Below are 15,678 nucleotides of genomic sequence, written 5' to 3' on the forward strand. Positions count from 1 at the left end.
GCAGTGTTTACCGATGTATTGGAAAATTCAAAATGGCAGCCGACTCTCTCTCGGAGAGGGTACGTTTGGGAAAAGGTATTATAAATAATAAACTAGACAAAATACTGTTAGAAATTCGCTCAATATATGTTACCGTGACATAAGTTGACATGTATTCGGTTGTTTTCTAACAGTATTTTATCTAGTTTATTATTTATAATACCTTTTCCCAAACGTACCCTCTCCGAGAGAGAGTCGGCTGCCATTTTTAATTTTCCAATACATCGGTAAACACTGCATGTTTTTCGAGCTGAATAAAAACACAAAAAATATATCCAGTTAGGTAGAAAAGTAACTTATCTTGCCTTTGATAACATTTATTTGTTCTATATTTGTTTTTTGACAACTTTTTCGAATCTATGTGTACAGTAATACAAACCCGGGAATTTGAAAAGAACCAAAAATAGAATTAAAAAACCGTCTATTTTATTTAATGAAATATGCCCAAGAGAAAAAAAGTCTGTATTTAGCTGTTTATATATATATATATATATATATATATATAAGAAATTAAATTTTGGAAATTAAAATAAATTTACTTTTGACAAAGATTGCAAATAAACGAATTAAACATTAAATATTATTTTTATTCCTTATCAAAAAATTAGATTTCTCATGAATTTAACTTTATAGAATTTAATTTGCTACTTTCTTATATTATTGCTCTCTTTTTTTTTTAAATATTGAGCTTTTTCACGTGTTGCGTCATATAAATATTAATACTAAAATTTATACTTGCTCTAAGTTTTTACAATTATTCAATTTATAAACTTTCGTGTGAATGTTTCGTTGAGGATTCCTGTTTTTTTTTTCTCTTGTAACGTTCGAGTGTAAAAAGAAATTTGCCGTAGCCACAGACATTTTTGGCTTCTATCTTCAGTCGAGTGATGAATTACAAAATAGCGTTTAGTGAATTTATTGAAAAAGTCGATTTACACGCAAACAGATTGTTTAAATATGGAAAAGATGGATCGCGAGAGAAAAAAACAGGAATTATTATCCCTGCCGTTCAACGAAACATGCATAAGAGAAAGATACTGTGCGTGTGTGTGTGAGATATATATATATATATATATATATATATATATATATATATATATATATATATACACAAGACATCTGTGTCTCTTTTATAGTTATGTATGTTTATAATTGTCTATCATTCTGAAAGAGAAAAAAAAAGGTTTATAAAATTATCAGTTGAAAATCGTGAATAATATAATGTTTGACTCTGTTGTCTGCACACATTACAACGATTCTGAAAGACCCCAACATTTTACTGATAGCTATTTAAAACTCTCATTAATAAATGAAAGTTTTTCGCACGCATGTCTTAAAATATAAGTTTTTGTTGACATTTCCTAACAGGATCGAGACTGATAAGAAAAACAGAATCCTTCTATGTATGGAAACCTACGGGTGTCAAAATTGGGTTTTTCTTGACAGCCACAATTAATTGCTAAAAATTAAAAAAACATTTTTTTTTTTTCATTTTCTGTTGATGACTTGTTATCGTGCACAGAAATATTATTTACAAGTTTCAATAAAAAAAAAAAAAAAAATAATCAGGTTCAGTTTTTATATAAGGTTTTTGAGTTTACCTTTTGAAGCAAAAGTCTGCCCACCCCTTAACAAGAAAAAGAAAACCGATTCTCAACCCAAATTTTTCATACATTAAAAAAACGAAAATAAAGAATAATCCATGTGATGTACATATCTGTGAGGAAATGAAAATATCATGTTCCAAAAATCACGTAAATTGATCAAGTAGTTTTATTTTTAAATAAGGAAATTAAATTTTATGAGTATTCGAAAAGTTACAGTCTCTCCTGCCATTTTGAAAAAAATCTCCAAAAAGAAACAAGTGAAATAATTCAACATAACTTCATTAGCTTTATGTTGTAGTGCCTATGAATTCCCATTAATTGCTTAAAAATGATTTTCTTTATAAAAATTACTTGATCAGTTTACATAATTTTTGGAATATGATGTTTTTTTTTTATTTCATCACAGGTATGTACAATATACAGATTTTTTTCTTCATTTTTTTTTAATATAAGAGTAATTCTGGCCAATAACTGAAAAAAAAAATTCTTGAAATGAATTGTAGAATTCATTAACCCCAACATTAATTCTAAGTCTGGGATCATGATTGAAAATGTTGAGCCCAATGGTCAAGACTGTTAATTCAGATCTTAACGCAGTCTAAATTGTAACAATTTATAAACTTGCTTCTAAAAGATGAGAAAACTTAAAAAAAAAAAAAAAAAAATGCTTTCATTATTTTGGAATTCACTAAAACCAACTCTAACTATAGATATGGCATCATGATTGGGAGTATTGGGTTTGACAGTCAAGACTTTAAATTCAGATCTGGCAGCAATCTATGAACTTACTTCTGAAAAATAAGAAAACTCAAAAATCTTTATTTAAAAAAACAAAACAAAACTTTTCATTACTCTGGAATTAATTAACCCTAACCTAAATCCAGGATCACCATTAACCCTTTATGACCTGAATTATGATGTAGATGATTAAAAAAATATTTGTTAATTTTAGATGGCGGCATATTGAATGTAAGCAATGGATAGTTGCTATCTGGAGGTATCTGGTATCTACCCAGATACTGATCTAATATGTACAAGTCGTGTTTGAATCGATTCCCACTTTATTTATGCCGTTATATTCATTTATTTATGACTGAACGAATTAGGTGAACCAGGTCATAAAAAGTTAAGAATGTTGGGTTTAGAGTCAGTCTTAAATTCAGCCTTGCATCATGTGCAGATCATAAGACATCAAAAATGGCAGCCATTTAAAAATTCGTTTCTGGAAGATAAGAATATTTTAAAATCTTTAAAACAAACAACAAAGAAACTGTTTTCATTCTTCAAGTCTGCATATTGTAAAAAAATTTGAATCTCATTTTATTATTTTTTTTTTTAACAAGGGTTTTTCGTCAAGAAAATTGTTGCATCTTGAAATATTGTATTGTTAAACTGTTGTGTTAATCCATTGTTATTTTTCATTCATTTCTTCAGCCATGCATTGGAAACCTAGTAAGGTTCTAATTTATATCTTGCTATTTTAAATTCGACTCTTTTAGTTTATCTTTCTGCATGTTAGAAAAAAAAGAAATGAACGTTTTTTTTTTTTTTTTTTTTTAAAGCAAATCCAAGTTTTTTTCAAACTATCATAATTTTTAACAAAATTTAAATAATTTCCTCCCCAAAATCGAGGATATTATTATTATTATTATTATTATTATTATTATTATTATTATTATTAATTGCTCTTTTCTTATTTACTTTGCTAATTTATTTTTTAGTCTGTTTTATTTCTTTTTATAAATTTTTTATATATTTATTTTTTCTTTCTTCAATTTTAGATGCATTTTAAAATTTCTTTTTGCTATAATTGAGAAAAATGCCATTCTTTTCGTCTTGTGATCTTACTTTATATCTTGTCCTGAATTTTCCCTATATTAAAAAAAACAAAAATAAACTAAAAACCTGTATGATGTGATTAATAATGACAAAACGAATACATTATGTGAAAAAATTACATAAATTAATTAAAAAACGTTTGTTTTTTTTATAAAGAAAATTATGTTTTTAGCGATTAATGGGAATTTGTCTGCAATACAACGTAAGTTGAGTTTAAATTATTGAGTTATCTTCCTTTTTTATTTGTTTAAAAATTTTATTTTTTTATATTGCTTTTAAAAATGGTGGATAAGACAACTCCTCTTCATAAAATTTAATTTTCTTATTTAAAAATAAAAATTCTTGATTAATTTGTTTTTTTGGATTATGATATTTTCGTTTTGTCATGGCTACATATACGGGCTTTTTAGAAGGTAGTGAAGCTATTTGCTCATAACTTGTGAAAATTTGAAAATATTTTCAATTTTGACAAAAATAATGAAGATCATCATAGAAATAATAAATTTTTTCAGAGTGTGATTATAAAATATTATGCCATGAATTTTGTATTCTACTGAGTTATATATATATATATATATATATATATATATATTTAGGTTTGATAAAATATGTTGAGAAACACTTTAGTAAAAGTTAAAAACATTTATTATTCGGAAAGGAAACACAAATAGAGGTGAAAGTCCTTAATCCACATAGTTTCGAAGAAATACTTTCCTTTTCGTCAGAGAGGAGGAGTTAGCAAAATGCATAAAGAAATTTTGCCTGTAATCTATTTAAAGAAACTAAGTACGAAAAGGATCATATTACCGTGAAAATGAAATGTAGAATAATGAAACAGATGGAGTGGGGTAGAAAGGAAAAATGGTTTCATGTGAGAGGTTGTTCTCATGGTTGTTGAGTTCAAAATCCAGTGAATCCAAAAAGGTAGTGAAAGTAAAATATCCATGTTTAAGGTAGTCCGAAGGCATATTGTTTGAGTTTATATAAAAAAAACAATAAATTTCTGTGTGAATAGACACATGAAATTTCATGGAGAAAAAGTCCAGTCTGTGAGTTTAACCAATAACAAAGCGATTTGAAGAATAAGTAGAGAGAATTAGCAGGCACTGAGCTAAGTTAATTCAATGGCAAGGGAGAGTATTGACCCAATAATCAAGGCAGTTCAGCTGTGGAGTGGGGAAGGGTGATGACCTGGTTAACATGACAACTTATTGCTGTAAAAATAGTAATTAGGACAGTTGAATAGGTCAGTGGATACAGTTTGGTGGAATCAAGCTTCTATCTTTACATCATCAATGTTCTGATCCCCATCTTGCATCAATTAAAATGAATGGCTCTCGTCTTGGGGAGGCCTCAAGTTTTGACAGGCTTCTGGGCTTGACCTTTACTCCTGATCTTAAATGGAATACGTACATCAAATCTGTTGCCAAGGCCGCTGGAAAAATGGTCAGATCCTTCTATCGATCCAGTAGATATCTCACTGCTGATGCAATTCTCTATCTATATAAGAGCCAGATACGTCCAAGGATGAAATACTGTTGCCACATATGGGCAGGAGCTGCTGGAAAAGACTTGTCCTGCCTTGATAGAGTTCAAAATAGACTTCGTGGCCTGGTGGGAGATGTCCTTTTCTCTTCGCTGCAACCTCTATCTCACAGAAGAGATGTTGCGAGTTTGTCTCTGCTTTATCGTTATTTTCATGGAAAGTGTTCAACTGAGCTTCAATCTATGGTCCCCCCTCACCAAACTTTCACTAGAAACACTAGACTAGCTGAAAACACTATCAATAATTTTCCCCACTCTTTATCTGTACCTAAACCTAAACATAGATTCCATGATCAAAGCTTCTTTCTTAGAACTGCACGCCTGTGGAATTGTCTTCCGTTTTCCTGCTTTCCATTTGTCTATAATATGGTTGTCTTCAAGTCCAACGTAAATAAGTTTCTGAAGAGCCGTAACACTTAAGTTAACAAATTTACTGAACTTCCATTACTATCGATTACTATATTGTCCTTTTGACTACTCTACACTCTTTAACCCTTATCCTTGAGTGACCTATAGGCCTTGATAAGTGGTGACGTCTATGTAAAAAAAAAAAAATTATGGGCAGAGTTAATGAGGTTAAAACAAATATTTAAAAAAAAATTAGAGATACATATATATATATATATATATATACTGGACATAATTTTAGAAAAACATTTTTATCAGATGTTTTTCTTTGTGTTGAACTTCATTATGTTTAAGGAAGGGATATTTGAAACAATGAAATACTTATTCATTTATTAAACGGACAAAATCCATAGAATTGAGAACCAGTTACATTTACTTAATGTAAAATTTAACAAGAAAGGGCGTGACAAAACTTTAGAAAGAAATAAAAAAAACATTTTCAAAACAAAATTATCGACACAAATTTACTCTAATAATGTATTGATCCCTCATTGTTTATTAGAACTTCACCATCCTGTCTTTCATACTGGAAACCAGACTTGCAAAATAATCCGTGGGTAAACTCCTCCATGCATCAAATATTGCCTTAGTTAGGACATTAGTGGAATTGTATTGTTTTCCATTTTCATAAACAATTCTTACTAGATATCCCTATAAATTTTTGATGACATTCAAGTCGGGTGAGTTTGCTGGGCAAAGCAAAACTGGGATCTCTTCATCCTCAAAGAATTTGCTAATACAATGAGTAGTGTGGATTGGGGCATTATCCTACTGATAAACCCAGTTTTCCCCACGTAACTTTTATCCTTCATTTTTAAGAGATGCATTGCGCATCATGTTCATGTGTCCAGATGCATTCATTCTACCCTTGACCATCTGTCTGGTTCATAGTTCCCGCTGCTGACATTGCTCCCTAAACCATTACTCCTTCACCTCCATGAGTTCTGGTGGAAAACGACTCTTGAATAATGCCAATAATATTGAAGACCATTTGGACCGTCTAAGTTAAATGCTGATCAAATATATCAGCAAATTCAATTTCACATCAAAAGTTCATATTAAGAATCTTAAAATGGGGGGGGGGGAAGTAAAACTACCATATTTGTTTAAAAGATGATTAAAAAATCAAGGGGAAATAACTAAGGGAATCAACTCCCAATTTAAAGCCAAACAGTATGCGCATATTATTTTTACTATACATAAGTGTCTGTTGAGAAAATCCGGATTTCATCAATCTCATCATACAACAACCTAGGATAATTACCAAATCAGCTAACCTTTGATACTCAAACGATAGTTCACAACCGAGAAAATTATTTAAATCAATAAAAAATAAACTCTAGTTTTTAATCAAATTGGCCTGGAAACTCATTTGCTGTCCAAATCTTTTCCTCTCATTCTCTCTCTCTCTCTGTATATATATATATATATATATATAGAGAGAGAGAGAGAGAGAGAGAGAGAGAGAGAGACACACACACACACACACACACACACACACACACACACACACACACACACACACACACACACACAGAGAGAGAGAGAAAATGGCCACTAAGTTCATGTAAAAACTAAAGTCCTTACTCTACATATAAATTGCAAAGATAATTGTTTGTCAGGAAAGTATGCTTTGCTCAAGAAAACAGTTTTTTTTATTGATTAAATCCAACGAATAATGAACTCCATCTTTTGAATATTTCTATCTCCAACCATCAGTTGATTGCAAATAACGTTTACAAGACATGTTGGATGCCTTCTAAGAAATCGGTGGCCATTTTCTTTCTAGGCTGTTGTGTTTATACATTACAATATGTATGTATGTATATATATATATATATATATATATATATATGTATATATATATATATATATATATGTATATAATTCTTATGAGTTTTCTGTTGCTTGATTTCTCTCTTTCTATCCCATATTTTCTGTGTATGCATAGGAAACTCGATTGCAAACATGTTTCTGGGTAAGCTGGTGTGCACGCAGTTATTTAGATTTTGTTTTCTGCACAGTTTATATCCTGGAAATTGGCTCCTCTGTGAAAAATATATCGGTTTTATTAAATTCTTGAATCACGAAAAACATTGAAGCCAAATAAATCTATAAAAAAAAAGAATATAAAGTTTTATTGCTTCACAATCAAAGTGTTAATGCTGTTAAATTTTATTTTCTCAGAAAAGTCCTTTAAAAAATTAAAAAAAAAAATATTAAAATAAATTTAATTGGCTAATACATGTCTGAAGCACATGTCTAACAAAGGGAAGGATTTCCAAAGATATTACAATATAGATATGCTGCCTGCCTAATTTAAACTACAATCGGTATATCCAATATCTTAAACACTTGCAAATTTCTTTGGTTTCAAAATGCTACAAAATAATTCTTTTTTTTTTTTCAAGAAGAGATTAAAATAGCTGACTTGTTTACAATTAAACAGAAATGCATTTTGTTGTATTTAATGAATAATAATAAATAATAATAAAAAAATTTTTATACAAGATCTCTGTGTGTCTGTGTTTCTCGCCTATATGTAATGTAATTTGATAAATGCACATTAAATTATTTTTTATTTAATATTAATCAACTATGGAAATTGTAAATAAAATATTGAACAACGAAAACATTAAAAAATCCTATTGCAAAAAAATAAAATATATATATATTTGTAAACATGTTTGTATTTAGAATTATGTTTATCTGAACTCTTCACTCAGGTAACACAGGCAACTACAGCCATTTTATTCTTATCAAAGCGAACCCAGAGGAAATATTGGTTGTTTTACTGATAAATAGTGTGGGGGAAAAAAATCTAATCAAAAAGCGATTTTTTTTTTTAAGTAAATATTTTAGGGTGGAGGATCACTTTAGTGTATAAAGTTAAAGTATAATGATCACCCACTTCCTGGCCAGTTAACGGTAGAGACGTGAATGTAACCATTAAAATTTTTTTTTTTTTTAACTCATATTCACCTCAGAGAAGGCAAAAGTGTCACGGAGATGTAAGGAGCTACTGTGATTTTCTATTTTTTGTGTTTTCTATGCTTTGAAAGGAAATTAGAATTTGTGTGAGATGGGGGGGGGGAGTGGCTAATTAAGCTTATAATTGAGAGGGAGACATTTTTTTTTATCAATAAAATATGTCCAAACAATATTTGATATTTTAGTTTATGTAAAATTTTGATAGCTATTAGTGATGGGACTATTTCAATATTTTTCCTGATTCCGATAAAATTACGGATTCCGATTTTTGTAAATCTCTAAATATTTTACTCTAAAATTTTTTTATATCGATTACTATAAAAAGCTTACATTAAATGTGTATATATTTTCTCAAACGGAAAAAAAGCATGCTTGTAGGACAGAGGTATTTAGATTTTAGTTTTACTGGCAGTTTAAATATTTATTTTATTACTACCAGCAGTGAGAGATTTTTTTTAAAACACAAATAAAAAAAAATAGATACTTAAAGGAATTGGAAAATTGGCACAAATTTTTCTGATTCCAATACCTTAAAAACTTCCGATTTTTAAAATTTTTTTAGATTAATCATCCCATCACTAAGATATCATTTGCTTTCGTTTATTTAAAAAAAAGAAAAACACGGAAATAATTTAGCAGGGTCTGAGATGATGTCTGTAAAAACCGGCTGGGCCACCTGCTGTTGCTCGAGTGAAGGGATACTACAAAATAAAGAGTTGAAGGAATTGTGTGCAACATTTATTTTACATGGATTTTAAAATCTTCTCTGCACCTGCATACAGACCTGGCCAAAGATAAGTTACTTTATAAGTCAATTTCTTAAATTTCACAGCATTAACCCTAACGTAGTCATATGGGACAAGGAGAAAGAAGCAACTGTTAAACTGAGCAAGAAAGATAACGACATCCCAAGCTCTTATATACAACATGAGAAGAAACTGGAATCTTGGGAAGATTTCCATCATCCCCATAATTATAGGAGCAACCAAACTCATGAAAAAGAATTTCAAAAACTATCTGGCAAATATACCCGATGAACCAAGCGAAAGATAAATTCAAACAATTGCATTTACAGATGGTTAGAATCTTAAAAAGATCTCTTGGTTGGAATGTATGAGATACAGAGTGAATGTCAGGCATCTCGTAAGACGCCCAGTCCTCAGCAAGAATAAAATAAGAAAATTAAAAAAAAAAAAAAAAAAAAAAAAAAAAAATTAGGCTGAATAAGATGATGACATGGAAATGTTTATTTGAGTTTTTCTTCTCTTTCATTGTCGGAGACAAGAGAAAGAGATGAAGAAAAGAAGGTGATGGGGGAATGGATCAACAAAAATTTATCAAGATAGAAAAAGCTCAATATTGTTGAGAGGAGCAATTAAATATATTGAGTAAAAGGTAAATAATAAGTTACATATAACATCATATAACATCAGAACAATAAATAATAAGTTACATATAACATCAGAACAATAAATAATAAGTTACATATAACATCAGAACAATAAATAATAAGTTACATATAACATCAGAACAATAAATAATAAGTTACATATAACATCAGAACAATAAATAATAAGTTACATATAACATCAGAACAATAAATAATAAGTTACATATAACATCAGAACAATAAATAATAAGTTACATATAACATCAGAACAATAAATAATAAGTTACATATAACATCAGAACAATAAATAATAAGTTACATATAACATCAGAACAATAAATAATAAGTTACATATAACATCAGAACAATAAATAATAAGTTACATATAACATCAGAACAATAAATAATAAGTTACATATAACATCAGAACAATAAATAATAAGTTACATATAACATCAGAACAATAAATAATAAGTTACATATAACATCAGAACAATAAATAATAAGTTACATATAACATCAGAACAATAAATAATAAGTTACATATAACATCAGAACAATAAATAATAAGTTACATATAACATCAGAACAATAAATAATAAGTTACATATAACATCAGAACAATAAATAATAAGTTACATATAACATCAGAACAATAAATAATAAGTTACATATAACATCAGAACAATAAATAATAAGTTACATATAACATCAGAACAATAAATAATAAGTTACATATAACATCAGAACAATAAATAATAAGTTACATATAACATCAGAACAATAAATAATAAGTTACATATAACATCAGAACAATAAATAATAAGTTACATATAACATCAGAACAATAAATAATAAGTTACATATAACATCAGAACAATAAATAATAAGTTACATATAACATCAGAACAATAAATAATAAGTTACATATAACATCAGAACAATAAATAATAAGTTACATATAACATCAGAACAATAAATAATAAGTTACATATAACATCAGAACAATAAATAATAAGTTACATATAACATCAGAACAATAAATAATAAGTTACATATAACATCAGAACAATAAATAATAAGTTACATATAACATCAGAACAATGAATAATAAGTTACATATAACATCAGAACAATGAATAATAAGTTACATATAACATCAGAACAATAAATAATAAGTTACATATAACATCAGAACAATAAATAATAAGTTACATATAACATCAGAACAATGAATAATAAGTTACATATAACATCAGAACAATAAATAATAAGTTACATATAACATCAGAACAATAAATAATAAGTTACATATAACATCAGAACAATAAATAATAAGTTACATATAACATCAGAACAATAAATAATAAGTTACATATAACATCAGAACAATAAATAATAAGTTACATATAACATCAGAACAATAAATAATAAGTTACATATAACATCAGAACAATAAATAATAAGTTACATATAACATCAGAACAATAAATAATAAGTTACATATAACATCAGAACAATAAATAATAAGTTACATATAACATCAGAACAATAAATAATAAGTTACATATAACATCAGAACAATAAATAATAAGTTACATATAACATCAGAACAATAAATAATAAGTTACATATAACATCAGAACAATAAATAATAAGTTACATATAACATCAGAACAATAAATAATAAGTTACATATAACATCAGAACAATAAATAATAAGTTACATATAACATCAGAACAATAAATAATAAGTTACATATAACATCAGAACAATGAATAATAAGTTACATATAACATCAGAACAATGAATAATAAGTTACATATAACATCAGAACAATAAATAATAAGTTACATATAACATCAGAACAATAAATAATAAGTTACATATAACATCAGAACAATGAATAATAAGTTACATATAACATCAGAACAATAAATAATAAGTTACATATAACATCAGAACAATAAATAATAAGTTACATATAACATCAGAACAATAAATAATAAGTTACATATAACATCAGAACAATAAATAATAAGTTACATATAACATCAGAACAATAAATAATAAGTTACATATAACATCAGAACAATAAATAATAAGTTACATATAACATCAGAACAATGAGGAAAAGTAAAAAAGAAACATTATACAAAATGTAAATATGGATAGAAATTGGCTAAATAACATTTCGATTCGAAAATAAGAATTTGAAATGAAGAAATCTGAAAACTAAGTTTAAAAAATTAAAGAATAAAAAAAGAAAAAAGAAAATGAAAAATATTAAAATTAATATTTTTCATTTTCTTTTTTTTTTTTTTTATCAATTCATGGTTCATGGAAAATAACAAAATGTAGACGCAATCCAGTTACTATTTCACTAATAATAATAATAATAATAATAATAATAATAATAATAATTCTGATTTCGTTTATCAACATCTCTCTGGAAAGGGATGGTATTCATTTCCAGAGGATTTCCCTCAATCCCGGCTTCCAACCAGGAGCTTCAAAGATCAAGGGTTTTCCTAAAGATGTTGGTAGTACCTACAATTGCAGAGGTCTGAAGGCCGCCTAAAACATTGGAGATTTATAGTTTTTTTCAATTGTCCTTCCATACGACTTGATACTACTCCTAGTGTACCAACTACGACCAGGATTATTTGTGTTTTAACCCCGTGTATACGCCTTATCTCCAAGGCCAATGGAGCATAATTGCTCCACTTCTCATTCTCCTTCTCTCTCACATTCCTGTCCCAGGGTACTGAAACGTCTACAATCTGCCAGTTTTTTTAGATTATGTTCCAATTGGTTGGTTGTTATGACACTTTTGTCCCACCATACCTCTACCTTGTCATCCTCACTTGTTCTCACTTCATCAGGCACCTCCTCAAACCATTTTCCAGCACAGTTCACCCCAACACTCTTACACACCTCCCAATATATCCGGAGTCCCATGCGATCGTGTCTTTTGCGGTACTCTCTCTGGGCCAGTCCACTGCACCCTGCTGCAAGGTGCGCAATTGACTCTGAGGTCTTACCACAAATCCGGCATTCTGCAGAAACTTCCTCTCCTAGAACCACTTTTTTGAACAATCGTGTTCCTAATGCCTGCTCTTGTGCTGCACAAACAAAAGCTTCAGTACTCTTAGCCAGATACCCAGCTCTAAGCCATTGCTATGATCTTTCATCAGCCACTTCTGCTTTATCCTGGAAGAACTTTCCTTGTATTTTCTTCCTAGCCAGTTCCTCTGCCCTTTCTCTATCCATACGTTTCAGATAATCAGCCTTGGTCTCACATACCTCCACTTCATTGGCCACAGCCTTAAGCATCCACTCCTTGCTTCTAACCACATGCTCCTTTAACGACATCTCCTCAGTTCTAACACAAGCTTTTACACTTTTCAATCCTCTCCCACTGTCTTTCCTCTTTTTATACAGCCTTGCTTCGAATGTGAAATATACAAAACATTGCTAAAAATCACAACAACAACAACAATAATAATAATAATAATAATAATGGGTATAACGATACTCAAAAACTAATTTTTGATATGTTAGTTAGCATATGCAATTATATATTATTAATTATAGTATTATAAATACTGCCAGTGTAGCCATCTCAGATTGTAACCTGCACCTCCCTATCATAGAAGCCTCGCTCATTCATATAAACAAACCATCAGTCAGACAATATGAAGGAGGAGAGAGTACACTTAAGTGCTTTTAAACAATTTTGACTTTTTTTTTTTTTAAAATAAATTCACTAAACACAATTTTTTAATTCATCATATCTAGTGCTCAATATGTGAGTAGAGCTAGATATAGCAGACTAAATTGCTCTGTATGTCACCAGAAGTGAAACTAAAAAGGATTCATGTTGGACTATATCTGAACTAACAGAAATATGGAATAGACGATTTATATCTCCACAGACCTATGTTTTGTTACCTTCACTCCTGATCTGAAATGGAACACACATATCAAATCCATTGCCTAGGTCACTGGAAAAATGATAGGATCTTTCTACCGCTCCAGTAAATATCTCACTCCTAATGCAATTCCCTACCTATATAAAAGTCAGGTATGGCCAACGATGGAGTACTGTTGCCACATCTGGGCAGGAGCTGCTAGAAGCAGCTTATCCTGCCTTGACAGAATTCAAAATAGACTTCGTAGCTTAGTGAGGGATGCCCTTTTCTCTTCCCTACAACCTCTTTCCCACAGAAGAGATGTTGCGAGCCTGTCTCTGCTTTGTCATAATTTTCATGGCAAGTGCTCATCTGAGTTTTGATCTATGCCCCCCTCCCTCGCCAAACTTTCAGGGAAAACACTCGTCTAGCCAAAACCACTATCAATAATTTCCCACACTCTTTATCTGTTCCTAAACCTAAATGTAGATTCCATGAACAAAGCGTCTTTCTTAGAACTGCACACATGTGGAACTGTCTTCCGTTTGCCTGCTTTCCAGCTGGCTACAATCTGATTGTTTTCAAGTTTAATGTAAACAAGTTCTTGATGAACCATCCCGCTAAGTAATCCAATTTACAAAATTCCCACTATTTATGTTTACGACGCTATAATCACATTGACTAATGTATACCCATTAACTTTTATCCTCGAGTGGTCTCCAGGCCTTGATAAGTGGCGATTCCTGTGAAAAAAAAAAACAAAAGATAAAAAGGGTAACAGGATTCAAAACTCTTAAGTGGTTACCGTTCGATGCTCTGTTGACTGAGTTAATGAAACTTGGAAGGAGTAGAAAATATATCATATTTAATTGATAACTATGGTCATTTATTTATAACTAGCAGAAGGGGACACCTGGCGTTGCCTGGTCATAAAATAAGGTTAAACATGGTATATATTATAATACAATCAATTAAAAAATAAATGGGTTTGTATTACTGTACACATAGATTCGAAAAAGTTGTCAAGAAACAAATAAATATTATCAAAGGCAAGATAAGTTACTTTTCTATCAAACTGAATACATTTTTTTGTGTTTTTATTCAATGTAACATGTTTATTCAGCTCGGAAAACATGCAGTGTTTACCGATGTATTGGAAAATTCGGAATGGCGCCCGACACTCTCTTTAACAAGGTAAGTTTGGAAAAAGATGTTATAAATAATAAACTAGACAATATACAATTAAAAAAACACCGAATATATGTCAACTTATGTCACGGTAACATATAATGAGCAAATTTCTAACAGTATTTTGTCTAGTTTATTATTTATAACACCTTTTCCTGAACTTACTGTGTTAAAGAGAGTGTCGAGCGCCATTTTGAATTTTCCAATACATCGGTAAACACTGTATGCTTTTCGAGCTGAATAAACATGTTACATTGAATAAAAACACGAAAAATATATCCAGTTTGGTAGAAAAGTAACTTATCTTGCCTTTGATAACATTTATTTGTTATATATTTGTTTTTTGACAACTTTTTCGAATCTATGTGTACAGTAATACAGACCCAAATAAATCATGTGATCTGGATGCCATGTGTATTATTAGCAGAAAAAAGAAATGCTCCATGGTGTGCGCACATAAAAAAGTTGAGAATTTTAAAAGACAGGAGAGAGAGAGAGAGAGAGAGAGAAAGAGAGAGAGAGAGAGAGAGAGAGAGAAAACATTATTAAAAAAAAAAAAAATGCTGCGTGGTAGACACAAACTTGCAAAAGTTATGTTTGTAAGCGAACATTATCGGTTGGACCAAGACGACAAACACATGTTATGTTACAGATTTATCTTTTTAGAATGAAAGAACAGGTGTGATTAACAGTGTTGAAACCAAGCTTTTTACCCTTTAAACAAATCGACATTTCTACATGAAATAATTGACATTT

The 15,678-nt window shown here is 29.6% G+C and overlaps 1 protein-coding gene across 19 annotated transcripts in view; it reads left to right on the top strand.

Moving 5' to 3' along the window:
* LOC145293736 (rho guanine nucleotide exchange factor 7-like) overlaps positions 1 to 15,678 on the top strand; it is a 624,934-nt gene that overhangs the window by 518,388 nt on the left and 90,868 nt on the right. For 5 of the 19 annotated variants that reach the window (XM_080140205.1, XM_080140206.1, XM_080140197.1 and 2 more), the window contains one exon: positions 3,081 to 3,098. The exons of the other annotated variants lie outside the window; for them this stretch is intronic. In XM_080140205.1, coding sequence (XP_079996331.1) covers positions 3,081 to 3,098 — 18 coding nt within the window. The remainder of the gene's footprint in view (positions 1 to 3,080; positions 3,099 to 15,678) is intronic. 19 annotated transcript variants of the gene reach the window in all.

This window comes from Euprymna scolopes, chromosome 15 (genome assembly GCF_053919585.1).
Source record: "Euprymna scolopes isolate OS-2025 chromosome 15, ASM5391958v1, whole genome shotgun sequence".
Lineage (NCBI taxonomy): Eukaryota > Metazoa > Mollusca > Cephalopoda > Sepiida > Sepiolidae > Euprymna > Euprymna scolopes.